This window comes from Aulonocara stuartgranti, assembly GCF_965226115.1.
Source record: "Aulonocara stuartgranti genome assembly, chromosome: 17".
Taxonomy (NCBI): domain Eukaryota; kingdom Metazoa; phylum Chordata; class Actinopteri; order Cichliformes; family Cichlidae; genus Aulonocara; species Aulonocara stuartgranti.
Window position 1 is genome coordinate 21,301,594 of NC_138953.1, and position 27,076 is coordinate 21,328,669.

General features: G+C 41.1%; 2 protein-coding genes across 5 annotated transcripts in view; one reads left to right on the plus strand and one right to left on the minus strand.

Annotated features, from left to right (window-relative positions):
• Positions 1-27,076, minus strand: part of abcc9 (ATP-binding cassette, sub-family C (CFTR/MRP), member 9) — an 80,474-nt gene that overhangs the window by 5,586 nt on the left and 47,812 nt on the right. For 3 of the 4 annotated variants that reach the window (XM_082509944.1, XM_082509943.1, XM_082509942.1), the window contains 15 exons: positions 26,798-26,871; positions 26,380-26,574; positions 25,874-26,025; positions 24,739-24,808; positions 24,378-24,535; positions 24,016-24,108; positions 21,120-21,222; positions 20,856-20,969; positions 20,441-20,561; positions 16,579-16,709; positions 14,845-14,923; positions 8,241-8,349; positions 2,395-2,498; positions 2,171-2,304; positions 981-1,043 (listed from right to left, as the gene is read on the minus strand). In XM_082509944.1, coding sequence (XP_082366070.1) covers positions 981-1,043; positions 2,171-2,304; positions 2,395-2,498; positions 8,241-8,349; positions 14,845-14,923; positions 16,579-16,709; positions 20,441-20,561; positions 20,856-20,969; positions 21,120-21,222; positions 24,016-24,108; positions 24,378-24,535; positions 24,739-24,808; positions 25,874-26,025; positions 26,380-26,574; positions 26,798-26,871 — 1,700 coding nt within the window. Of the gene's footprint in view, positions 1-175; positions 467-980; positions 1,044-2,170; positions 2,305-2,394; positions 2,499-8,240; positions 8,350-14,844; positions 14,924-16,578; positions 16,710-20,440; positions 20,562-20,855; positions 20,970-21,119; positions 21,223-24,015; positions 24,109-24,377; positions 24,536-24,738; positions 24,809-25,873; positions 26,026-26,379; positions 26,575-26,797; positions 26,872-27,076 lie in introns of all 4 variants that reach the window. The other variant, XR_014272154.1, reaches the window with a different exon arrangement.
• LOC309693050 (uncharacterized protein) lies at positions 10,718-12,245 on the plus strand (the record flags this gene model as incomplete). Its single annotated transcript, XM_082512029.1, has 3 exons — positions 10,718-11,019; positions 11,164-11,446; positions 11,574-12,245. The coding sequence occupies 3 exons, from the start codon at positions 10,718-10,720 to the stop codon at positions 12,243-12,245; spliced, it is 1,257 nt and encodes a 418-aa protein (XP_082368155.1).

Consider the following 27,076-nt stretch of genomic DNA (forward strand, 5'->3'; position numbering starts at 1 on the left):
ATCTGAACCAGTCAGCTACTAAAAATACAAATTCAGGTTTAATTCTAACTGAATCCCTTCTCAATTTTTATTTTGGAGGACAAACAATGTCACAACACTGAAGACTGTCGTCAAATTTGCACTGCATCCACAAGGAATATCTTTAAAAGAGCATGCAGTATTTTCTTGTACCAACCAGGCTGTCAGTGGCAGTAAAGCTTCAGCAGACCCAGAGTCAGACGTCAGCTGTGGCTCAGCCAGGAAAAGAAACAGAAACAGGCAGGAAAATGGAAGAAAACAGGAGAGACCGAGAGTCAGCTGAGCCAAAGTGGTCTGTGTTGATCCGGGTCTACTTGTGAGTCCTCACTAGCACACTGAAGAGGCTCTCCTCCTGTGCTAGCAGGTTGGGACCAGAGTCACTTTCCACCAAGATCCCTGAGGAGAAGACCAACACCTGCTCGGCATCCAAGATAGAGGACACACGATGCTGGTGGCAGGACAAAGGGAGATGAAGGAGGACAACAGAAAATGTAGTAGATGTAGTAAAAAAGAAAAAGTGAGAAAACAAAAAAGAAAAGGAAGGAGGTGGGGGGGGGGGGGGGGGGGGGGGGGATTTGGGAAAAAGTAGAAGGAGACAGCAGATGGAAAAAGAAAGGAAAGAAAAACAGAGCAGGATAAGACAGCAACACAAAGAGACAAAAGTCAGAAAAAAGGGAAGCATATAGATAAAAGAACCGGGCAAGAGGACTGAATTTAAGTCACTAAATCCATAAGGAACTATGTGTTACAAACTGTTTATGTGTGGGAAAGGCCATTAATAAAAGGCACAGATAAAAGAAACATCTGTGGGGTAAATAATTTAATGATAGATGAACATAGAGCTCAGTGCAAAGAGAGCCACATATCTGCATCTATCTGTACAAACCTCAGCTGACCTCAGCAGTTTTTTTTTTTTTTGCCTCATTAGTAACAACAACAGGATAAAAGACTGAAGGACTTACTGCGATTGTTACGACTGTTCTGTCTGCAAACGCCGTCATCACGACTTTCTGTAAGATGTTCTCCTGCAAGACAGAAAGACGAAACAGAGAATAGAAACCATATCGTCAGGTGAGGAAGTGGTGAGCTGCTGTAAACGTGATCCAAAGTAGAGCGAGGCTAAAATGGGGCTGTCGCGATGCAAACTGCTTTGCAACCTGTTAGGTATTTTAGTACCATGGTAGCATTTACTGGATATTGTTTTATAGTGACATTATGCAGGAAAACTCTGTCATTCAATAAGGCCCCTTTGTTTTAGTTATTTTTCTCTTTGACCCAAGAATTGATGTGTGAGAATCACAGGCTGGTACAAGGTTGAAATACCACAGAGATCACTCCCTCAGTTACATTAGTTTCTTAATCTTTTAGGAGACGCCTGTTGAAGGCCAAATGGTTTGTTTCAGATTTCACTAATGTAAGAACTCTTCGTTTTGTGCCTTGAAAATATGTCGCTGAGATAATCACAATTGTAGCTGAACTAATAAACTACACAAAGGATGCTTCTTCACCCAAGGGCAGGAAGACGCTGCCTTATCTTGGTCTGTACTGGTTTAAACTGATAATCTGCTGTCTCATGAATTTTACCCTCTATATAAACTGTTGTACTTGTGAATAAAGTTGAGTCACTTTGGGAAGACAACCTGAAGCAGTCTCTGTTTTCTTGTTCTCCCAAGCTGCTCCCGAGCTCGTACTAACACGCTGAATGGCATGCTTGAATATTACTTGAGAATATATTTGACTGTGTTACAGACTAAGGGACATTCTCTGCTGATAGGTGAAGGTACATTCTCTGCTGATAGACGTCCACGCCTCGGAGGAAGCCGATCCACGGAGTAGGCCCTGGAAACAGTTTCCTTCACAACCCACCTCCAGTCCAGTTATATGTATTTCAAGCTGTTTATGATGTCATGTCTCTCTTTACTGATGCCTTAGAAATAACCTGTTTTAACTAAAATTCATTCATTCATTCATTTTCTTTGCTTGCTTTGTTCATTTTTTGCTTCCTTCTCTAGTATTTTTGGGACAACTGGGGTTACATAAGTAAAATGAAACTGGCTGATGATAACATTTAATTACTATCCCACAAATATATCTCTATTAAGGAAAAAGCTTCTGTACATGATTGCACGAGATGCCATGAATAAGCACACACCGTAGCCATGTCTATAGATGCTGTGGCTTCATCCATGATGAAGATGCTGCTCTTTCTGACGAAAGCTCTAGCCAAACAGAAGAGCTGCCGCTGCCCAACGCTGAAGTTCTCTCCTCCTTCTGTCACGACAGCGTCTAAACACAAACACATCGATCAAGTACTCTACTTCAAAACTGACTTTTGGTGCAATAAGCTGCATTCTTTCTCGAGTTAAGTTTGCGCACCTAGTCCTCCAGGCAAAGCTTTCACCATGTTCTTAAGCTGAGCGATCTCTAGGGCCTCCCACAGTCGATCGTCAGTGCACATCTTCTCCGGATCAAGATTAAACCTGCAACAAGTAAACATCATTAACACAAAAAAAGCATATTTCTACCTCTCATGGACTGACCATAGATTTAATACACCACCTGCAGAGGCTGATAAAGACAGTGATGGACCCAAGACCAACAAAGACATCACAAATCACGAATGTGAACTGTTTCAGCAACTTTTACTGTCTTTTTAGTCTTGGGCAGCCAGGAAGGAAAGTGAGTCCTTTAAATGAATAAAAATGCCAAAAACACATCGAATGACTGATCAGCACAACACTTGCACGTTATGCACTTTTGCTGCCATTTCTATAGAGAGTCTAATGTCATGAAAAGAAGAAAAAGAAGAAGAAACATTCGGGAGCATGAATGGCTTGCTTGCTGGGCTAAGCTTTGCCTAATCCCTGTTTTGTTTAAATGAATTATATTTAATCTTATTTCATAGTGAGGACAACTGGCAGAAACTGATCCAAAGAATTCAGCCTCGGTCCAGTCAGTCTTTTGCCCAAATTACATCCAACATCATCCTCTTCTTTGGATGTTTCTGCCTTCTGTTCTGTTCTCTGTCAGGATGATCCCACACTGCTTGGGGATCTGGGAAGGCCGATCCATGACTGATAGTGTTCCACTGTGTTTTTCTATCCAGGTATTATTTTACTGCATTAAGAGTGTGTTTGGGATCGCTGTCACACTGAAAAAATAAAGCTTTTGCCAATCAGATGCTCCCAACACCACTGACCTGTAGTCGTGTTTCTTACAGATAATCCTTTCAGAAACTGCTCATCTGCTGCTTGACCTTCTAGTTCTTCTTCTGTCCCCAAATGTTTGAAAGACACATAGCACACCATGCCAAGATGAGAAAAATATCTATAAAAATATTTTATAGATTCAACTAAAGAAATGGCGCACGCAATGTGTTTTAGTGACAGGCTGTTAGTAACAAAGTGCCTAAACATAAATGTAAATTGGTTCTTTGCTAAGTTGTCTGGTATGTGTAGACACAACACTGGTTCATCCCTTCAGTTAGGTGTCTTTTATGTTTCAATGACTAATTGTTCAGTCCAAAAAACCCCAAAATGTTTCTCTGAAAATGATCAGGTACAAGGACTGGATTCAAAATGAGTAAAAAAGCAGCCAATGGCTAAAGAAAAGCTTTGGAAGACCTTCAGAAACACAATTTGTTATGTACATTCAGCTTCACCTTCCGCATTTTAACATCTTGCATGAATATACGGATGCACAAGCTGCCATAATGTTCCATATAACTCTCAAATGATCTTTTAGTCTTGCAGTAGACAGATCACATGTGTGTGCATTTTAAAATGTGATGAACAAAATGTGCATTTGGTGGACGCTACAGCTGATGGATCATTTCTTGGCTGCACTCTGAGCACAAAATATTCCAATTATCTAAACAGGACGAAGCAAAAATATTACTGACCTTTTCTAGATAGATGGAAAATGGAAATTTAACTTAAGACCCACTTAGTTAAATATGCCAAACAAGCAAAAGACGTCCTTGGATGACATCAGTGTTGTCAAAAGACCACAAAAGAAGTCATCCTTTTATGTCTAAATCTGGCTGAAAAGTGAAAAGTAAAAAAGGATTTTTTTTCAGGCTGCTCATTACTTGGAGTAAATCTAATGTCAGCCATTCAGCAATAGCATAATGAGCAGTTTTCTGTTGATTATAACACCAAAAAATGATAAACTGGTACAGCAATCAAGCTGAAAACTGAGTTAAATTTGGCTCTAAAGTGAAGGTTAGTACTCGTCTACTCTTCATACTGCTTGTTTAAAAAAATTCAAAAACATCTTCATATTTTTATACATTCGATTGACAGCCACATAAATCATAAGTCAAGTTGACACTGTTAACACAAGTTGAATTGTCAGGCGCATGTCTTCAACAGGTTTTTGCAGAGTGGGCTGCAAGTTTGGAAGTTCGGGCCAAACAGGAAAAAGAAAGCAAACAAAGCGGTTTTAAATGATCATTGTTAAGATAAATAGAAGTAAAAGGCACTGAGTTCTAATGTTAAATAAGGAGAGACGAGGAGAGAAGGAGAAAATGGTAAAAAAGAAATAATTAAAAAGAAAGCTGTTCTGTTTATCCTTGTTTTGTGAGATGTTTATAAATAATGACATCGGCACATGTACAAGCAATCCCTGTGGGCCAAAAGCTCAATTTCAGGCATCTGTTTTTACTCTTGTCTCTGTATGCTGTTTTAGAGAGCTGACATCCCTAACATGGTCATCTTGGACATGGAAGCCACGCCCACCTCCTGGTTAAACCTTCTGCTTAAGAGGGGCAGCCAATAAAAAAAGTTACTGGGGTAAACTGAGGAACATAGGAACTAAAATCACTCATTTCAGACCGAAAATGAACTGAGAGGCTGTGAACAGCCAATAGAAGATTATTATTTGAAAATGTGAATCTAGTAGAGTCCAAGATCAAAAATAAGGGGCGTGTAGATAAACAGAATAGGTCCTGTTTGCATTTAAGAAGGTTAAAGGGTTAATATAACAATTAATTCCATGTTTGTTTTAAAACTGTGGCATTTCAAATAATTATAAATAATGCATTCATTACTACTTCTGTGTGTGTGTGTGTGTGTGTGTGTGTGTGTGTGTGTGTGTGTGTGTGAGAGCCGAACTGTGTGAGAGCATCTATGATAACAGTGTGAAGCAGTCACTGCCGACCATTCACCTCAGGCTTACGTTCACATAAACAAGAGCTGCTGAAAATGCCAAAACACAGACACACACTCACCGTCTTCCACTTTCACATACAATTATCTGGAGCAGCATATCTGTCCAAACAAACAGCACATGCACTTTGTCTTTTATAACAAACAGAGTAACTTTATCATCTGGTAACACAAACACACAGAGGCTGCGAGTGTGTACGCACAAAACGGCGCTGAGTCCTTCATCTCTCCAGCGACCTCCTCGGTACGTGACGTCTGTGACAAAAGTCAGATTAGGTCCCGGCCAGAGTTCCCACTGCGTTCTCAACCGCTAACCCCACAGCTGGGACTTTGTGTCGTCATGTGACAAACATCTTTCGGGACAGAACTCAGACTACGATTTGGCAAAGAGGGTTTTTTTTCTCTCTTTCTGGTTAAGAGCTCACAATGAGGCGAGTCCGGGTTTTCCAAATCTGAGCGTGGTTAATCAAGCAGCGTGACACTCAGCTATGGAGGCTTAAAAGAGCCAGTGCTCTGATGGCATGTTTAGATTCTGGTCCACTAACGTTTGTGGCAAACATCAGTGTTTCTGCATCAGACGAGAACAGGACACCTCCTAAACCGTCTGTGTAGATTTTTTTTTAGTTTTTCAACTGTAATTTCAAGCCAGACAAACTCCTTCCACTGTTTCTGGTATCAATTTTCATCATCACAGTTTCTAAGAGTTGGACAAACATAACAGACGCGATATGCACTTGCTCTTGTGCATCTGCCGTGCATGCTGGATCAAATCTAGTGTGTCAAAACAGCCTCACTTAATTTCATCCTGGGCAAGTGGAGGCATGTGCACAGAGGTATATCTGGTGAGTGGAGCAGGTGCTGAGCCAAGGTTGTGTGGAAAAAACACAAATTCATGACAGCACAATGGAGTGCACCACGGTTCGGTTGTTTCCAGTAAAAGTTCTCCCTCAAACTCTGGATGTTCCAGTTGACTTTACTGTGATGTCAAGCGTTCTGGTTTTTTAAACTGCAGGGCGATAGCCAGCAGTCACACGGTCCGATCTGCGGTAAACAGCAGAGCACACGGCTCACCTGGTCATAACTGGACTCCTAGGAACAAATTTGCAGGAAGCCATTTGGACGTAGACAAGAAATTTAAAGATTTGAATCTGGTATTTTTCTTTTATGGGCTGATTGAGGAAACTTTTAGATCATATCTAACGTTTCCCAAAATTATTCATCTAAATGCCCCCACATTAACAGGTTTATAGGAACAAGCAAGTATTAACCACAAACCCACAAAAAAAACACAAAAGACTACAGCGAGTACAAACAATGGACCATCATGGTCCCCGTGTAGTCTAGGTGTGGACCTGCCTCTCTGCTAGTGTATGAAATGAAGTGGTGGGTGTGGCTTCTAGAAGTCCTGGCCTGGCACACCTGCTACTCATCACCAATCAACGTCATATTTAAGCTGGGTCTCGAGCCTTGGGTGATGCCTGACTGTTCTCCCCCAGTACAGTTAGAATTGCTGAGGCTGTTTGAAATACCAAGCTGATCGTGACTACTTTGCTCATACTCACTGTTTGATCTTCTCTCTGAGCTAGAAGCCAGACACCTGAAAGGCAAGTCAGACCCCCACCAAGCCCACCCAATTAAGTGTATTCATGTTTTGTTCTTTGAAAACTGAAGAGGAGAGGTGTTTCGAGAGACAAACAGTTCGAATCCCTGCCCTAAAAAAACAGGATTACTTACCTGAAGTTCCTTATATTCCAGATGGAATTAATCACAGCTGGATTTAGCTGAAGACTGTTTAGTTTTTAACCCTTTGACTGTGTCATGTGCTTGAGTCCTGAGTGTGAACCTTAACATCCAAGACTAAAAAGCGAAGCCAACATGAAAATGTCTAAAAAAAAAAAAAAATGGGGCAGGGATAGCTCAGTAGGTAGAGTGGTTGCCCCATGATCGGAAGGTCGGGGGTTCGATTCCCCTTAACAGCTACCCTGAGGTACCCCTGAGCAAGGTACCGTCCCTACACACTGCTCCCCGGGCGCCCAATGGCTGCCCACTGCTTCACTGAGTGAATGGGTTAAATGCAGAGAGCAATTTCCCCACGGGGCTCAATAAAGTACAATAATGTACACACTTTCTTCTTCTTCTTCTTAAATCTGGATTATTTTTTATGGCCACAAGGGGGCGACTTTTGTGGCTGCCAAGAGGTTTGCACAGCTCTAAATCGGCTGACAGATTCCCAGATATTTATCCCCAGATGCCACATTGGAGGTGGTCCTGAAGGTCATACACTCACTATTAATCATGTGGTTCATCACATGTGTGCTATTGATGTCAAGGAGCAGGTGGGGTTGGATTACCTGGGAAGAGATCTCAAGACTAGTGTTGCTGCTGCTGTTCAACAACAGATGTTCGCAGTGGACATAGATGGCCTCCTTTACTTGTCTCTGACACCATCTGTCTAGTCTGTCCAATATGTGAGTGCTGGCAGCCTCAAAAGAGTGACAATTTATCTTTTACATGCAGGTGCACAGCTTAGTCTCGTCCCAGTGGGGTTGGCTCTCCTAAATTGTGCCGTGCATTTGTGGAGTGTTGGTTTGGTTTCTGCATTTGGTTTGTCGAGTTTCTGTTTGGGTGATTAGTCCTTGTGATAAACCATTTCTGATGTGCATCGCAACATTTTTTGTGTATATAAGAAACTTTTTAGAGAACCAAACAACAGTCAAAGTTTCTGTTCTCCTTTAGCAGATAACTACTGGTTCAAATCTTGGAGATTTGAATTAAAGCTCTGTAAACAAATCTTATTCAGATTTTGTTGATGTTAACCTTTGCTGTTACCTCTCTTTACCTTTTAGGTAACCGATTTGGAAGTACGGACCACAGAGAGCACAAATTATAGTTCTGATTGGTAACACAAGAATAAAATTATAAACAGCAATCTCTGGGAAGGAAAACATGGCGAGGAACCAGATCCTAAGGCTTTACATAATAAGTCTTCAAAAAGACTTTTTAAAAAAGAATATAGTCAAGTTCTCTGTAGGCATGTTAATCACGAGTGTTTACCTTATTGATCCACTAAATAAGACAGGGTCCTGGAGGATGATCGAAAGTCGAGACCTGAGAGTCTGTAGAGGAAGCTTACAGATGTCAATCCCATCTATGATGATCTTTCCTGCAAATAAGCAAAACACTGTGTTCACATTCCAGGTAGTTTTACAGCCACCAACACTCCTCTCGTAACAGAAAAATAACAGTTAAATTATCCAGTACAGCTTTCTTCTGAACTTTCTATATCTACAGCTCATGAAGTTCATTTATAGTGGCACTTGAGGCGTCCTGTTCTCACTGCGACCTTCTCCTGAATACTACCAAAAAACACCCATTCTGCATCAGCTGCAGGAATAGAGTTCAAGCTGCTTTTCCTTCTGTTTAATCTGGAAATCTCACGGCTGCATTATAAGACAAATCACCAAAGCTTGGTGACATCACACCAGCAGGTGTGATGTCACTTTTCCCATGGGCCTCTCACCAGGAGGATGACATCAGCCAGTATAAACTAACTGTTAAGCATCAGTTCACTTAATCAAGTACAATTTATTTTAATCTTTATTTATATTTTTGGCAGCCAGAGTTGGCACCTCGTTTTATGCCACAGTGAAACATAGATGCATTTTGCTAATCAACTAATAGTTAATAACTCATGTTTACCCATCGGCTCAAACATTGTAGTTTCTGTCTTACAAAAATGACATAATTAAAAATCAGTAGACCAGGTGATGTCTCTTACTCAATATTTTATGTTAAAGATGCACTATGGAAAAACGTTGCTGCACAACCGCAGCACGGAAAAATGATTGGGATGTTTACAGTGAATGTGCAACGTTGTTGCTTTGAAATGGCTGTTGAGGTCTGCAGCCATCAGTCAGTTACCATCTTTAAACTGACTTTGCTGCATCAAGGTGGTGATAAAGCAGTAATAAATCAGTCAGTATGCCATCAGTTCCCCATCAGCGTGCAAGCAAATCAAGTCAAGTTAGCAATCTGTGATAAATCATCAAAAATTGCAAACCTGTTGCTGTCGACGTAAACAGAAATTCAACTGAACTACAAACAACCAGAGTTGGGTCAGAACCTCATAGATTGGAAATTTCTTTGCATATGGTGACGTAGTTGTGGTAAGCTGGAGATTTTAATTGCAAAATGACACAGATGCTCAGAAACCTTGTTTTTATAAAGGAACATAACCAGAATGGAAACCAGCTGAGTCCCCGATTGCAGAGAAACGTGTCACGGAGGATTTGCACTCATCAGCACAAACTTGTATAGGTTTGCTTTAATTAAACCACCTTTTCTCCTAAAGCTCTTTCATGTGGACACGATGAACGACCCTGAACAAATGTTTTTGTTCAGCTGAACACAATGTTTTATTTTCAGGGTGATGAAATCAAGAATGTTCTGTACAGCTCACTCAGAAGAGCAATCACCAGGAAGGTGCTCTGCTTTTATTTCACTGCTTTATAAGGAAATGTTGCTGACACAATGGTCTTAAATTTACAGTTAAATGAACTGTCTTCCCAGCTGTGTGTGTGAGTGCATGGAAAAAGTGACTGTGTAATCTCACCCCTGTCTGAATAATCTGTCTAGGAGCAGCCGTCATCAGCCAGAGTGAAAACAGAGTGGTACGATTACGACTTGCTTTCAAAATGCAATAACTAAAACAGACAGCTTTAGGACTTTATTTCTGCCCTCTTGAAGGAACATGTCTAGAGCCTGGAAACGAGTGCAGGAGAATGGGTCGAGCCTTTTTGTTATGTCCTTATGCTAGTTCTTTGATACAAGAGTCTACTTCAGGTTCTCTTAAAACAAGGCATGCGAAGAACAAAAAGGCCTTCAGATTTGCACTTAGCAGGACTCGCACGAGTGTTTAAAAAGAGCTGAATAAATATTTCCTCCAACATATACATAGTACTGCAGTAGTGGCTGATGACTGAACACCTTTTAAAGGAATAATTTACAATAAGAAGTGCTTTAGTTCTAACAAAACACACTGCAATATCTATCGTCATTTTGTCTCTGGGACTCAGTCACCTTAAATACTTTTATTACTGCTCACTCTGACAGATCATTTATAGCATATTGAATTTATAAAAGTAACTCTATTACAGTTTTTCTCGATTGCTTAAACACTATAACCAGGCCTCTAAATTAAAATTTCAAAACCGTAACGCTACTGTTCAAAAAGCTCACCCATTTCCCTGAACTATAAACACTATTCCCTGCTTTGACATATGACTCAAATTTGGTGAACTGTTACTGCAAAACTCTACACACAAATCCCTACATTTTACAGTGCTTACACCATGTAGTCATTTAGAAAGCACTAGCATGCAATAATGTTAACTTAAGTCAGCATAGATTGAGCTCAATTAGCACACAATTAACCAGGTGGAAACACTAGGAGTCAAAATTTAGCACACACCAATCAGAACCTGCGATGGATAGATAAAAGGGCCAAAGTCAGCTCATTCAGGTTTGAAACAATGGATCCAAAGAGATGCAAAGGAAGAGGACGTGGTGAAGGAGGAGGACGTGGTGAAGGAGGAGGACGTGGTGGAAGAGGAGGAGGACGCGGTGAAGGAGGTGGAGGTGGAGAACGACGGCGACAAGGAAGGGGAAGAGCAAGGGCAAGAAGACAGTCAGTCTCGGATGAAATTCGAGCCACTTTAGTTGACCATGTCCTTGTCCATGGGATGACTATGAGGGAGGCTGGGCAACGAGTACAACCAAATTTGAGTCGCTTCACTGTTGCCTCCATCATCAGAACCTTCAGGGAGGAAAACAGGTAGGTGTACTTGCAGTAAGACTGCTTTGTACAGTAACGTTTAAGTTACTGAACTTATGTGTCTTGAGTTTCAGTATGTTTCCATTATTTGCCTGTAAAATGAATGTGTGACAGTTACAGTAATGAGTGCTTCTATTTTTGTAGGACACAGAGACGACCACCTGGTGGAGGCAGGTTAAGGCTTTTGTCGGAGGAGCAAGAGAGGGAACTTGTAAACATGGTAATTGCAAATAATGTAATCCGCCTGCAAGAGATTCAAAGGAGAGTGATTGAGGATGATCATCTTTTTCGAGGTATAAATGCCATCAGCCTCTCCACAATTGGCCGCATCCTCCGAAAGAATCAATTCCGGATGAAACAGGCATACCGAGTCCCTTTCGAACGAAACTCTGACAGAGTGAAAAACCAACGTGTGGAATATGTTCAGGTATGAGTTTTGATACTGTATAAAGTATTGTGTACCATCACAGCATGGCAGTTTATGCTGCCATTTCAGCACTCTTGAACTGTGGTTCAGGGTACCGATTGACTCTACTGTGTTATGTGTTCTGCAGAGAATCTTTGAGATTGAAGGACGGCCTGTTCCCCATGAAATAATCTTTGTGGATGAGGCAGGTTTTAACCTGACCAAAAGAAGGAAAAGGGGGTGGAACATAATTGGCCATCGGGCTATTGTAAATGTCCCTGGTCAGCGTGGGGGGAATGTCACTATGTGCGCAGCCATCAGCCAACAAGGGGTACTCCACCGCCATGCCGTACTAGGACCCTATAACACTATGCTTCTCCTTGCTTTTCTTGAAGGTTTAAGACAACATATGTTCCAGCTGGACTACAGGGAACCAGCACAGCCAGAGCAGCCTCACTACGTTGTTGTGTGGGATAACGTCAGCTTCCATCGCGCTGCTCTGGTTCGTGACTGGTTTACCAATAACCCAAGGTTTTCTAATATCTTTCTGCCTGCATACTCTCCCTTTCTAAACTCGATAGAGGAGTTATTTTCGGCATGGCGGTGGAAAGTGTATGACCGAGAACCTTATGTCCGTGTTCACCTCCTTCAGGCCATGGAAGAGGCCTGCCTAGACATATCAGTAGATGCATGCCAGGGGTGGATCAGGCATGCAAGAGGATTTTACCCCCACTGCCTGGCTGGGGCCAATATAGCCTGTGATGTGGATGAGATTCTCTGGCCTGACCCAGACCAAAGACAAGATGCTGAGGTGGGATAATGTTTCTGGTGTGTGTTGTACTGTATAGTACATGAATGACAATGTGCCACTGTACATACATTGGTTGCGTCTTTTGTGTTTATCATGTGACAAGGGTTTTGAAGGGGAGAACCATAAGCAACCTATTTGTTTTGGAACTATTGTTTTGAATTAATTGTACCAGTGTGCAAAACTCTGTTGTAGTGTGTGTGTTTTTGAGGGCTTGTGTTTGATGTCTGAGGGCAAAGTTTGGTTTTTCAGCAGGAGTGAATAGTTTTGGGTGTAGAGCTTCATTTTGACCTGGAAATAGGATGTTTGGGAAATTGAGTGAGATGTTATGGATTTGTGTTTACTGTTGTGAGGATATGAGGCGTAGTTTCAAGAAATGTGTTTTAGCAATCGAGAAAAACTGTAAGCTTGTTCAAGTCGTATTTGGGTCTATAAATATCATGGACAGCTTGAATCCACATAACAAGCATCTCAGATTCAGGAGGAGCAATCCAGCTTCGGTTCTAGTTGTGGAACAGTGGAACAGCTCTTTACTGTCAGGAAACTTCTGGAGCAGTCATGAAGTTTGACAGTCTAGTCTACATGTGTCTGGTATACTCCTGCAGTACTGTGTACCACAGTGTTGTTACGAGCCATCAGGTCATATAACCAAAATCATGTCTCCTTCCTCTCTCCCACACAAAGTCAAGAATGCTTTTTGGTATCTGGTATTGGTGCTGGTATTCACCAGGGTTTCCCTTGGTCCCCGATCCTACCTGTGATATTCAGGACATTGTTAGTATCAGCTTGGAGCCCATTGTGTTCTCAGAACTGCCTTAATTTCTCGTGGCACAAATTCAACCAGGTGCTGCATTCCTCAGAGCTGCTACAGATTTATCAGCTGCTCATCCATAATGTGAATCTCCTGTTTCTCCACATCCCAGAGGTGGCTACTGGACTGAGATCTGGTCACTGTGAAGGCCATTAGAGTACAACTGATTTCAGCTTTGTGACCTGGGGCATTATCCTACTGAAGCAGCAACAATACTCAGGTGGGCTGTGGTGTTTAAATGCCATTCACTTGGTACTAAAAAAACCCCCACACCATTACACCACCAGCAGCCTAAACCATCAATACAGGACAAGACAGAGCCACACTTTCATGCCATTTACACCAATTTTGATCCTATCATCTGAATGTCACAGCAGACAACTTTGTTCCAATCTTGTGTTGTCCAGTTTTTGCACAAATTGTGTAAAGTGTAGCTTCAAAGACTGATTACCAACATGTTAGAATCAATCTCAGACACGGAGCAATACATCTCTTTGCAGCAGGGTTCTCCACTCATCTGCTTACCAGCTGGCTGTATTCTGGATATTTTCCCATATAAGAAGCAAAGCTGGAGAGGCAGCAGTGACATCACTATCTGTGGAAGAAGTTCTGTTTCAGATCTATGAGGTTCTGACTGGAGCCTGAATCTAATAATAATAATAATGGATACTTTATTGATCCCCATGGCGAAATTACTTGTTTTTCTCTGCATTTGACCCATTCACCCAGTGAAGCAGTGGGCAGCCCACTAAGCAGGTGCCCGGGGAGCAGTGTATAGGGACGGTACCTTGCTCAGGGGTACCTCAGGGTAACCGTTAAGTGGATTCGAACCGCCGACCTTCCGATCATGGGGTGACCACTTTACCTACTGAGCTATCCCTGCCCCCAATCTAAGTAGTGAATGTGACTTTCTGTTTACATAGACAGCAACAGATTTTCCCTCATTTCTAAAAGTCGATTTATTCTGACAAAGAAACTCCATGAAAGTGCCAATTTGAAATCAGTCTGACTCAGTCTGACGAGTGGTTACAGACCTGATCTTCATCTTCAAAGACAACAAGATCTAGATCAATTCTAGCGAGAAATAAAAGATACTCCACACTTCTGCATCCTAAAGAAAGTGTTGCATTATTTATTCTAAGTGGGACCACAGTGTACAAAATAAACATAAAAAACTGAGCAGCTGAGAGCAAAATCTCTTTTATGCAATCACCGAAGCTGCCCCTGCTGGCCATTAGGAAGACTGCAAGATTCAGAGGCAACAGCTTCTTTTCTGAGACTAAATCCATCTTTTATAAACAGTCTCACAACAGCTTTCCATCAACCAAAGAAGAAAAAGAAATAAAGAAAGAAGGGCAGAAGGGGATGTGGAAATCATGAATCCACTCAAAACCTCACGAAAAAGTAATTAAATCTCACATAATAGTTTAATTTTACTCTTGAAAATCTGTAAATCCTCCTGTCAGGAACATCTTTTGAAGGGCAAGTTTTTTTATTTTGTAAGTGACTCAGAGGAAACTGGAAACCAAAAACGGGGACCATAACAGCGTGATTGTTTTTGCCTTTTGGGTCAAGTAGAACCTTGGGTCAAGAGCTCCTCACAGAAACAACCCCGAGGGAAATCTTTCCGCAAAGTTTCCAAACAGAACACGATTATCTTAATGAGACATAAACATACCGAACCAGAGAAAAACAGGGAGGCTCCAGGGACAGGAAGAAAAGCTTGAAGATGAAAGAAGTGGAAAAAAACAACGTGCTCTCTCCTTGTGAGGAGAGCTAACAGCATGACAGGAGACTCACCCTCAAAAATATCCACCATGTTGAAAAAAGCCAACGACAGAGAAGACTTCCCGCTGCCTGTGCGGCCACAGATCCCCACCTGAGGAGAGAAAAACCAATAAGCTTCACTACGCTTGATGCTGCTGTGAGACATCAGACACCTGTGTGATAACAGGGTAGCAGCTACATGCTGTGCGTGGATGGAGCTTGGTGACCAAGTGTCATTTTACAGTTTATTAGAGGCATGTGGCTGTGAGTTCAAAGAAAGCTCCAGCAACATCACACTCCACACTTTAAAACAAAGTTCACCTTAGGAAAGGATCAGCGAGGCTACACAGGTCTGAATTACTAAGCACTCCAAAGCACATTTAATTATGTCCTTATAGGTATCCTACTGTACTGGAGGTGCGTTTTTATGTAACACAACCATTTGGATACGTAAGCACGTCTACTCTGAATAAAATACATGCCAAGCATAGACTGTGTATAGAAGATGGATGTAGCAACTGCAAAATATTACCCACGGATTTTTGCACTCTGGTTTTTAAAACCTCTGTGTTTGGGGCTAGTTCGATTTTTATTTCATAGGCACGTGTAGCCGTAGTTCAGAGGGAAGAGTGCTAAGCTAGTTAGCCAGTTCCATACATAAACTCTCAGGGTACAATGTACAGCAACGCATGTTTGCCTGTTATTCCTGAGAAACAGTAACAGGAGAATTTTACTTTGCACAGGAAAGTATGTGGTAATTTACTTAGTTTGCAACATGAACTAGATGCAGTTCACTAACCAAGCTTACTAATGTTTTAATAATAATAATAATAATAATAATAATAGATTGCATTTATATAGCGCTTTTCTAGGCACCCAAAGCGCTTTACAATTCCACTATTCATTCACTCTCACATTCACACACTGGTGGAGGCAAGCTACAGCTGCCCTGGGGCAGACTGACAGAAGCGAGGCTGCCATATTGCACCACTGGCCCCTCTGGCCAACACCAGTAGGCGGCAGGGTGAAGTGTCTTGCCCAAGGACACAACGACCAGGACAGAGAGAGCAGGGGGATCGAACCGGCAAACCTCCGGTTACAGATGAGCTTTGCAACCCCCTGAGCCACGATTGCCCCATTTTGTCTTTTTCTGACTCTAAAAAAAATCACAACTCAAATAGGTGTAACACGGACTCTCTCCACTTTTGGAGTTTTGGAGGAGGTGCTCAGAGTCTAACAACAGACTTTGAGGAAAATGAAAAGGAGTTGCTTTCCAACCAAGAATCATTCAGGGGTTTTAAACTGCTCCGGTCCTTCCAGTCATTACTGTGAGTAAATATTCTCTACCCCCTGAACTTCCCATTGGGCCTCTTGGGAAAATTTTCTCCTGTCTGTATGACACTGCTTTTTCATTGCAGTGTTAAGTGAGGCCCACGGTTCCTTGCAAACCTCTGTGACTCACTGCTCCTGCAGACATAACTTAAGAAAAGGTATGCTGCATAACATGGACATGTACGCCAGTGTCAGACCTCTGAGTGAAGAAGAACTCTGTAAAGTCCCTGTGGGCTGTCTTATATTAAGGGATAGGCACTTAAAAATTGATGAAAATAAAATTGTATTGATGGTAGACTTAATGGGAGCTTTGCCTCCGCACATCCAGCATTAACTGACTTTATTAACTTTAGGAAATCTAGTTCCACCATCCTACCAGATGAAAACTCCTGAATGATTGAATGATTCCATTCTTCTCACAGAATCAGTATTTACCTTCTGGCCTGGTTTGATGTATGCGTTTACGTGTTTGAGCACCGGTTTGAGCATTGGGTCGTAGCGCACACACAGGCCCTGGATCTTTATCTCACCGTCCTGGGGCCAGTTCTCAGGGACCTGAGAGGCATCTGTAGGGAGAGACACAGAAGGTGGTTTATTCCTCTCTTTTTTTAAAACTTTAATTCTTACTCACTCTCAGACCCTTCAGACCAGAAAACAGCTCTTGAAGTTTAAGAACACCACAACAAAAAGTAGACCTCTTACAGCTGCTACTGTCTATGTTACAGTCCTGGATGGTGTAAACAGGAGCTATAGACCATGTCATAACACCACAGATAGGAGACTTTGCCCATAGATGGGACTGGGTGTGCTCAGGATGGTATGGGTGAAAGCCAGTGGACCTTTTACTGAAATTCTGATTATATGCCACAGGATTTTACTGCTAAGTATCCTGCAGTTTTTGAACGATTCAGACTCTATCCAGTACTCTATCTGATAATGACACTAATTTTTGCCTCAAGTTGTAGCTTTTTGAGGCTTCAGAACTCAGTTGGCATCAGTCTCTGTAAGCATTGGTAAACTATAACAATTCCTTTAAAACTCGATTTGTGTTTGTTTCTTTGGATAAGGTTTCTGTTATTGTTAGTATGTAGTTTTCTTTTCACACAGTTGTTGACAATTTCCTATTTTATCCATTGTCTATGGTTTATTTTCCAGATTTCAGTTCTTAGCTTCAGTTACTGTTGACTTTAGGATTGTGTGTAGTTCCCCTTTGTGTTTCCATTCTGTTCCTTTTTCTGTCTCATCTATTTTTCTTCCTTATATCTGTCTAGTTTCTTTAGTTTCTTTAGTTACTTCCTGTCTTTACTTTGAAAGTTCAGTTTTCCCTTGTGAAGAGTGTTTCGTCCTTTCTCTACACTCACAGATTCATTGATTGTCTTCAACTGTGTTTTGGTTCCCGCCTGTTTCCTCTTTCAGAAAGCACTTATGATGCTTTTACACCTGCTGTGTTTAGTCCATTTAAATTGAATTCTACTTATTTTTCCTCGATGGTGCAGTTCATTTGTGCAGATGTGAACACAGTAATCGCACTCAGGTGTAAAACAACCCCACTAAGATCCTTTGTAGGAAGGATCTTAGTGGGGTTGGTGAAAAACCAATCATCTATGATGTAAACGTGATCCGACCTCGATCTGAACCAACTAAGAGGTGCACACTGCAGGTCTAAGCTAAAAAAACAAACAAACTTCCCTTTGCCTCGTATGCTTTGAATTCTGGAATGTGGAAAGGTACTATAAATGTGCAAAAGTCAGTATGGACTAGCAACTAGGTGAAATGAATGTGAATTCTCGATGTTCTCCAATAATCCTGATCATAGCACCTTATTCCCATATTTACTTTTGTTGCCCACATCTGCACATCTGGCCAATAAGCGGACTGAACATTCTCAAAGTTCACTTGAATTTTTTCTCTGCATGAAAAACAAACAAAATAAGCTATAAATTTATAAACTCATCGACTGATTCAGACAAGACTGAATGAACCGCAGGTATGAAATTGCCCTTAGGTATAGAAGAAAGTGTTACAGAAGGACCAGTCCATTTACCGTACCTTCAGCTTGGGTTTCTCTGTGTTTTCTAAAGAAGTATTCCTACTGTTTCCTGGATGCTTTGCTCTCTGCTAATTCTTACATTATAGAACTTTGTTATTTAATCAGCCTCAGATGCTCATCTTATGTTCAGTTTTTGTCACCTAAGTCCTGCATTTGAGTCCACAACCCTGAACACACAGTGGTTCATGACAGGAACACGATCCCTGGGCAGAGATGTGTATAATCACCCGCAGAGGGCAATCACAGCCAGAGTGACTGCGCCTCAGGTTTTGTTTTTTGTTCTTTTACACGTCTTTGCTATAATATTGTAGCCAAATTTCATTTGCTTATTTACAACTGATTATTAATTCATTTTGATCACTTTTGCACATGTTTGTTACAATTCTTTCCTCCCTGGTGTTTTTATGCTCCGTTATTTAGCCTCTGTCTCTTTCACATCTCATTTTGTTGTTGGTGCTACATATGCACTAAAACAGGGGCAAGCTGACTTTTTGGGCCATGGCTGTGTGTTCCAGTAGTGCTACTAATGCACTGAGGAAAAGGTCAAGAGGCTCTGGGGGGCTAACAGCTAACCTCTGTATTCCAACATGCTCACAATTAATATGGTAGCATGTTACAGTTTAGAAGATGTAGTTCTGATCAAGTTTACTTTGCTGTGTTAGCGTGCTGTTTGTTTTGGTCATAAACCAAGGGGACTGTTTTAACTGAAACAAAAAGATGAAGAAAAAAAACGCTCTCCATCCTGAGTTACAGTAAACAATAAAACCGCTGCTGGGCAATTATTCATATTTTAATATCAGTTATGATTTTGGCCTCCAACAGTCAACTAAAGAGAATAAAGAAAATATTTGCGTGTTAGCAGTCCTATGACATGCTACAAAAAGCTGAGTCTGCGTCCTGCATTGATCATATTACTGCACTGAAAGGTAAGGATTTCATAGTCCTGCTTTTAGCTTACTCCTCCTTTATCCTCCTTTATCAGTTTGCTGGAAGCTTCCATGATGTCAGTGAGGACTTTGGTTTTGTGGGTCATTTACTGTAAGAAAAAGACTTCAGTGGAAAACTCAATCAGATGGATGATGCTCATATGAGATACAGACAGAGAGCCAGTTCTTAACTGGACTTTCCTTTGTTTCAGTTTTTTTTTTGTTTAAATTTGAGATAAAGTATTTTCTCGTTCCATCGTGCCTCCTTTTTTATCCCTTCACTTTCTATCCATTCATCAAGCTCAGGAATTGTTTTTGTTATGTTTCCCAAAATACTGTAGCTGCTCTGCCTCGGAGAAATGTTCTTTGGCTGACCAGCGAAACATTTTCCCGTTTTGTACAACATGTAAAATAGTTTGGTTGGGTTTGGTTAGGTTTAATTTTGGCCTGGCTAGGCATTAGTACTCTCAGTGTACTATGCTATTGATTGATTAAATAATGAAGTGTTCATGTTTTGCCATCTCTTCAACTGGGGAAAAAAAGATGCCAGCAGCTTTTGCATTTCGCCATAGAAACAGTCCATAAACCCAAACACACAATTTCTGGAGTCATAAGCAAAAAAGATAAAACTATGAAAAAGGTTTTACACACATACACTCACTGAACACAGTGAACCTACTCACATCACATGCATACTGTACAGTCACAGTCCACTCCATTCCTTTGGCAAATAACCATACATAGATCTGTGTTTGTGTGTGTGTGTGTGTGTGTGTGTGTGTGTGTGTGTGTGTGTGTGTGTGTGTGTGTGTGTGTGTATCATGTGTAACATCAGATGTCTAAATGTGTTTACAAAGTCCACAGTTTGTGCCATTGCACTGCAGATGCAATTTTATCACACTTTTATATACTGATGCTGCTGGTGGAGATCTAAAGACATACTCCGCCATGTTTAGGCCACATTTTTCCATCAAAGACGTCAAAGCTGAGCAGTAAATAGACACCAAAGGCCCAAAGGTTTGCTGGAGGAACTGTGGAAACCACAGTGCAAACCACTCGCATGTTTACTGGGATTGTCTGGTTATTAAAGGCTGCTGGAGACGGATGTGGAGGGCACTGCAAGGCATTTTTGATTGTATAATTCCCCCACAAAGTAAGTTTATATATTTTAGGTCTATACCTCCAGAAAGGATGAAAAGAGGAGTAAGTTCTTAGAAAGACTCTGATTAAGAAGAGCTTATGATGAATACAGGGATGTAAATCACAATAAACATTTACAAAATGTTGCTATATCTGCTCCATCAGCCTAACACTGAGTTACCCATAGAGCCCTCGTAGTTCTCAGACTCTGTGCTGAGGAAGCTGTTGACCTTCTTCACAGCTGCCATCTGAACCTCGAGGTCTGCCAGGTTTCTCACAACCCAGTTCAGGTAGTTGGTGACCTGCACAGAGGCATTTTTGTAGCATGGAGATCAAATTTATACGTCAGCATCACTTTGAATGAATCTTTACACAGACTTATTACACAGCACAAATGATCCATTAAATAGTAATTAATATAATTTAAACTCAGCTTGTTTGTTCTGCCGCGTAACCCCGCGTCAATTTAGGTTTGAAAAACTTGCTTTTAAAACACAGTAATTTAAATTAGTGTCTAACTACGAATGGAGGGCAACTCACTGACTGAATAAAGAGTAAAAAAAAGATAATAACTGTACATAAAAGAGAAAACGCACAGTGAGGGCGTAGGTAAGGCCCAGGCCCACCAGACCTCCGGGATGAAGCCCGTAATGGAAACTCCATATTGAAGCTGCCGCCGCTGCCAGTACAATCACTGCTCCAAGGTAGTCCTGCAGAGACATCAGGAAACAAAATATCACTAATACAACATATTCATAACAAATCCCAACCCGCAGCAAAAGCTTCAGATCTTCTCTCTCTCATATTTATATAACCAAACACTTTCTCCTCTTCTGAGTCCGATGAAAAGAGTTTCTCACCGTTCTGACCTCGAGCCAGCGGTTGGCAGCAGACAGAAACAGGTACGCTGTGTTGTTGGTGTCGGTCAGCTCCAGCATGCGCTGTTTGAACCGAGCCTCGTGTCTGCAGCAAACATGTAATTGAACAGAAGACACATCAGTTGTTTAACGGCTTCACCAATGCACTGAACTGCTGGTGCCCTCCTGCCTTTGGCTTTTGATCACTTGCTGACATCATCTTCCCCTAAATCCTCAATAATGAACACAAACAATAAACTCACACAGGGAGTACAAATAACAAACAAAACGCAAACAGGAAGTAAGAGAAGTACACTGTTTTTCAATGAAAGAAGGGGAGCAGCTCGACTGTACTTCAGCCTGGTGAATCTCAAAGTTTTATCTTTGTTTGTATTCAGTAGTAAATCACTGCCATCTAAACCAGACGTGGTTTGGAAGGAGACCAGTGGTTACGATAATGAGAACTATCCCACGATTGCCAAGAATCTGTCTCAACACCAGATTCACTGTTTTTGTGTGTGTGTGAGTCCTTCAGTGTTTGTATATTTGTGTGTGTTAGGAAGAGGAAGTCCTCAGGGGAAACGAGGAGAAAAAAGTGTAAGAGCTGCTTAATGTTGGATTATCCGGACGATGGGAACGAGGCTGAATACAGAAATACAAGAAGATACTTCTCTCGCTACCGCCACAGGAACGGCAGCAAAGTTTTATCTTTGTTTGTATTCAGTAGTAAATCACTGCCATCTAAACCAGACGTGGTTTGGAAGGAGACCAGTGGTTACGATAATGGGAACTATCCCACGATTGCCAAGAATCTGTCTCAACACCAGATTCACTGTTTTTGTGTGTGTGTGAGTCCTTCAGTGTTTGTATATTTGTGTGTGTTAGGAAGAGGAAGTCCTCAGGGGAAACGAGGAGAAAAAAGTGTGAGAGCTGCTTAATGTTGGATTATCCGGACGATGGGAACGAGGCTGAATACAGAAATACAAGAAGATACTTCTCTCGCTACCGCCACAGGAACGGCAGCAAAGCACAACACAAAATGTTTGAAAGTAAAACCTAAACTGTGACAGCTTACCAGAGAGCTGCAAAGACGGCAATCCTATCAATCTAAAGGGCTCTGAACAGCTCTACTGTGGAAGGTGACAGGATAAAAAGTGCTAACGGACACTTTAACTCATTCCATAATGAAGACAACCTTCCCTGTACCCTTAATGAAGTGTTTTGACACCTCAATAAAGACGTGTTTGATGACCATTAGAACGGTCTCCAGATTTTTCCAAGCCTTGCTGCACAGGCAAAGATCATCTTCAATAACTTCACAAACTCAGTCATTTCGCTCTATCAGTCAGCCCGAAATACGAAACCACTCAGTTCAGAAAAGAGCTTCAAAAGTTATGCAAAAGAACCAAATGTTTATGTACACATTTACTGTCATGTGTTTTCTATGGAGATCTCTTCTGTAGTCACACTGTGTGGACTCAACTTCAAAGTTTGGAATTAGGCATGCAAAGGTGATGCCTGTGAAGGACTGAATGCAAAAGCCAGTCAAAGCCGGTCTGCAGCAGATAAAGCCCTGGCTACGCGTGCCAGATAGCTAGCTGGATAAGGAGCTGTAGCCTACACCATAACATGATGTATTCTTGCCTAGAAATGGAACTGCACGTCACACTGACGCAACCCACAGGTGTTGTGATTGGTCTATTCAATACTATAGTTTCCTCTGAAGCAATAGTACTGATTTAACTTTTCTTCAAAAGTAAAAAAATCGTTCTTTCTACGAGTTGTTTTTGAGCAAAGCTAGCTGCCCAGTGTCTTCATTTGCTCTCATAATGTCACTAACAGCACATTTCCTCTCTCATTGCAGAAAGATTTTATGTCTTTGCTTTGCCTCTTTCATTTTTATATGTTTTAGATCTTCATGTGCAATGATGGATACACCAGTAAAGTTGTCTTTTATGTGTTATTGTTCCCTTTATTTAGGTTAAAATTGGCTGGAAGTCTGGAAGGTGTGCAGTGATGAGAAAGAATCAGTACCTACCCTTAAATGTGATAAATCTAGAGTAATGCGTCTGTATTGAGAATGTAAGGAATGGAAAGTAGAGATATTTGTGTTAAAATTTAGCGATAGGAATCAAAAAGATGTCCGAAAAATAAGGAGTCATGTAAAGTACAGATGCCTGAAAACTATAGGTATATACAAAGTACTTGTACTTTGCTATTTTCATATCAGTGTCTATTGGGCCCAAACATTGGTATAAAATGTCTCCATCTTTATATTTGTAATAATACAGCACAAACTTACGATTCATAGCAAATTATGCAGTGAGCTTTTTTGGGCCTCTGCGGGTCCCAGACCTCACTTTGAGAACCGCTGACTTACAGTGCCAGTCTAGCTTCTCAGTCATCCAGGTCAAGGTCATTTAATGGGCTTGACATGAAAGTAAGTGGACTTCTTTTAGGCTCTTGACGATGTTCTACCTCTTATCTAAATGTGGCATCAGAAGTGGAAAAATGTGAGATTTGAAACATCTTCAGGAACTTAAAAGAAGTTCACTTGTTTTCAACTCAAGTTACCACAGGCAGAAGAAAAAAAGACACAAAACATTAAAATAAACATGAAAAAATGTTCATGCCTGTAAAACATGACTGAAGTACATCTTTTACAAAAGCTATGCCAATACACTCTATCTTCTGTATTTGTCTCGATTTCCAGTTTGAACTTTAGTAGTTTGAACTGAAGAATATAAAAAATTCACCACTGTTTTGATTTCTTCTGTTTACGAATGATCTTCTGCAGAGCACAACAAGCAGCCGTAAAATCGTCGTTCACATTTTTTGACCAATTTTTAGAAAAAAAACAAGGGTTGCAAATTTCAGTGCATAAAAGACAAACGTGTACCTGAAAGCTCGTATGGTGGTGAGACCTTCTGCAGTCTCAGAGAAGTGGCAGAGCAGAGGAAGCTGTGTTGAGTCATCGAGGTCTTGGAGGTCCCTGAGAGGAGGTGTTTTTACAGTATGCATATCACTTCATATGAAATCTCCCATGCACAAGTGTACACATGCATATTACACACTGAATCCTATTTGCATGATGTCCTCTGGTGTACTCATTCAGAATTCATGTTCCCATAAATCATCAAGTTGATGTTTCCTGTTTCCTGCAGTGAGGAGATTCAGCTCACTGCATCTAAATAAACTCCCTGATTTGTTTAGATAGAAAAATTATGCGCTGCAGCTACAACAAATACACTGTGGACATACTTGGAGGCGACTCTGAAATACTTCTGAATGAAGTAGAAGGCCACAGCCAGAGGAACCAAGGCAACCAGGAAAATAGGAGTGATTGAGGCTATGACCCCGATGCCTGACAAACAGAGCAGCGTGGATCTCGTCAAAGATTCCAGCGTTGAAGGAATATGCTACAATGAAAGGAAATGAGGAAGTGGGAGTTCAGTCATGTTTGCTTCCTTCTTTTAGTTTAGCAAAACACAAACAAATCACAACTTCACTTTGACGGCTAACCAGGAATAATAATTAAAACATCTGTTCAGTGCAGCAGTTGTGTACACGCTTCCTCATGGGCCTCGAGTCCATTATCTCTTATGCAAATTCATCAGTTTACCTGGTCGATGATGTTGGTATCAGCTGAGAATCTGTTGAGGATCTGCCCCAAAGGAGTGATGTCAAAGAACCTGTGGAGAGAGGTGTTTAAATAAGGGTTATGTAATCCTGAAGAAAAGAGAGGGAGTCTGCAGAAAGAGCAACAGAAAACTTTCCATCAATTACGAAGACCGATGATGAGCGAAGAACAGCGGGACAAGTGCAGCCACACACACAAAACTCAACTGTTTCCTTAGAGATGCGGCTCAAGTGTGAGGATGGTTCGCCAAAGTCCCCAGTCACACTCAAAAACACACTGTTCAGCGGATCCATCCATCCATTTTACATAATTTCCCCTAGGGATCAATAAAGTATTCTGATTCTGATGATTTTCTACCACTTACAAAAGTGATGTGAGGAAATACAATCAACGCTCCCCTGACTCTCTTCCATTCATCACCACATATTACTCTTCCAACAGCACACTGCGGCATTTTCCAACCCAGCCCAGAGATAATTCATCCATGTCCTTGCTCCTCCAAGTCTAACATACCCAAAACGCCTGCACAGAAGTTCAAACTACCTTTTGATGCACAGTAGTCTAAATGACTGCACCCTTCACCCCATCGTTAGGGGTGACCCAAGACACCATTCAGGAAAAGCTCAGTTCTGCGTCTTCTAGTGCCAGTCTTATTATTATTATTATTTGGGGCACTTCCTACAGCCATAGTTGAGCCATATGGCACAATGACATAGGTGCTGGATCAAAACCGCCAGCAGATTTATTAAAAAGGTTAATCCACATTTCAAGAAGCTCCCATGTAAAGGCTTCACTCTTTAGGATATTTGTTAGTCTTCAAACTCAGAACGCTAATTAACCAGCAAATGCACAGCTTCACCTCCAGGGTCCATTCTCGCTTCAGCGCAAAAAACCAGCACAGGTTATAAGTAAAATAAAAAATACAACTTTTACACACACATTTACTACCAAGTAAACACATATAGATTAAAAGACTAAGAATTCAGCATGTAAAAGACAAAAACAACTTCCAACAGGTTATAAAAGCAGACGTAGGTTTGCTTAAAAGATTAAATGTGAGCTTCGAGCTTTTTTACAGATGTCTACTCTGGTCTTGTTGCAGTTCTGTTTTATGTACCTGATGGGAGCGTGAATGATCTTGTTGAGGAGGTTGTGGTGCAGGTTGGTGGCTGCAGAAAGACCAAGAAATTCCACAGTGAGGGAGGTGATGAGGCATAAAGTGATTCCAGCCGCGCACAAGATGATGAACACTAGCAGATAGTAGGAGTCCTGCCCCCGGTGACACACAACAAGACAGAAATCACACCATGGAGAAACAAGAGCAACATGTCAGAAACTAATATTATCATTAAATGTTTCTAAAATACAAATAGAGCCACTGTGATGTCACCAACTGGTTTCTGATCTCTGCATTTGTGATTTTTTTAATCATTCAGTTAAAATGTACATTTAATTTGTATATATTTTCCCTTATTATGCTCTCTGCAACATTCAGAGAGTCAACAGGAGATTCAGTTCATAAGTGATTTTAATACATTATCCCAATAAAACCCATTAAAATCCTAATAAAACCAATTACAATCCCAGTAAAACCCATTAAAACCCATGACAGACATATTGTACCTGCACTGCGGTGTTGGTGGGTCTGGTTCCATTAATATACATGTCTGTTCCTGTTTCTGCACTGTTATTGATTTTCGACGTCCAGTTAGCCAACCAGTAATCGATTGCCACAATGACGGAGTGTTTGAGGAGTTTAGAGAAAATCATGAGGAAGACCATGAAGAACCCCCCAGAAGACAGGTAGCACCAGCACACCTGAGAGAGCAGCATGGATCATAGTAAGAAAAGCAGTAGTCACTGGTTATTTGGTCGGTCAAACTTGTTATTCCTCTAAAAAAATAGTAGCAGGTAACTAACACTACACCAAACAACTGCCCAGTAAACTAGCTGAGGTTATTTTTCTTTTGTGGCAGTTAATGTTGTTGCTAACAACACTTTAAATCACGAGAAAATGTCATTGTGCAGATGAGTGGATTACCTTCCACGGGATCTTTGACCTTCTGTTGGTGGTCGTGGAAAAGTTGTCATCGTCTTCCTCCTCGGCTTCTTCTTCTGTTAGAATAAAATCCCATTTAGAAGATATCATTTTTATTTTAAGGTGATTATAAATTAACCATTTTAATCATCACAGATGGTATTGAAGATGCCATGGTGCTAATTAGTGATAAGTTACATTCAATTAAAATACTAGAAGGACTTTTGAGTACTAACATGTTTCCTACAGTAAATCTAGAATATTTTGGAGAAACAAGCACTC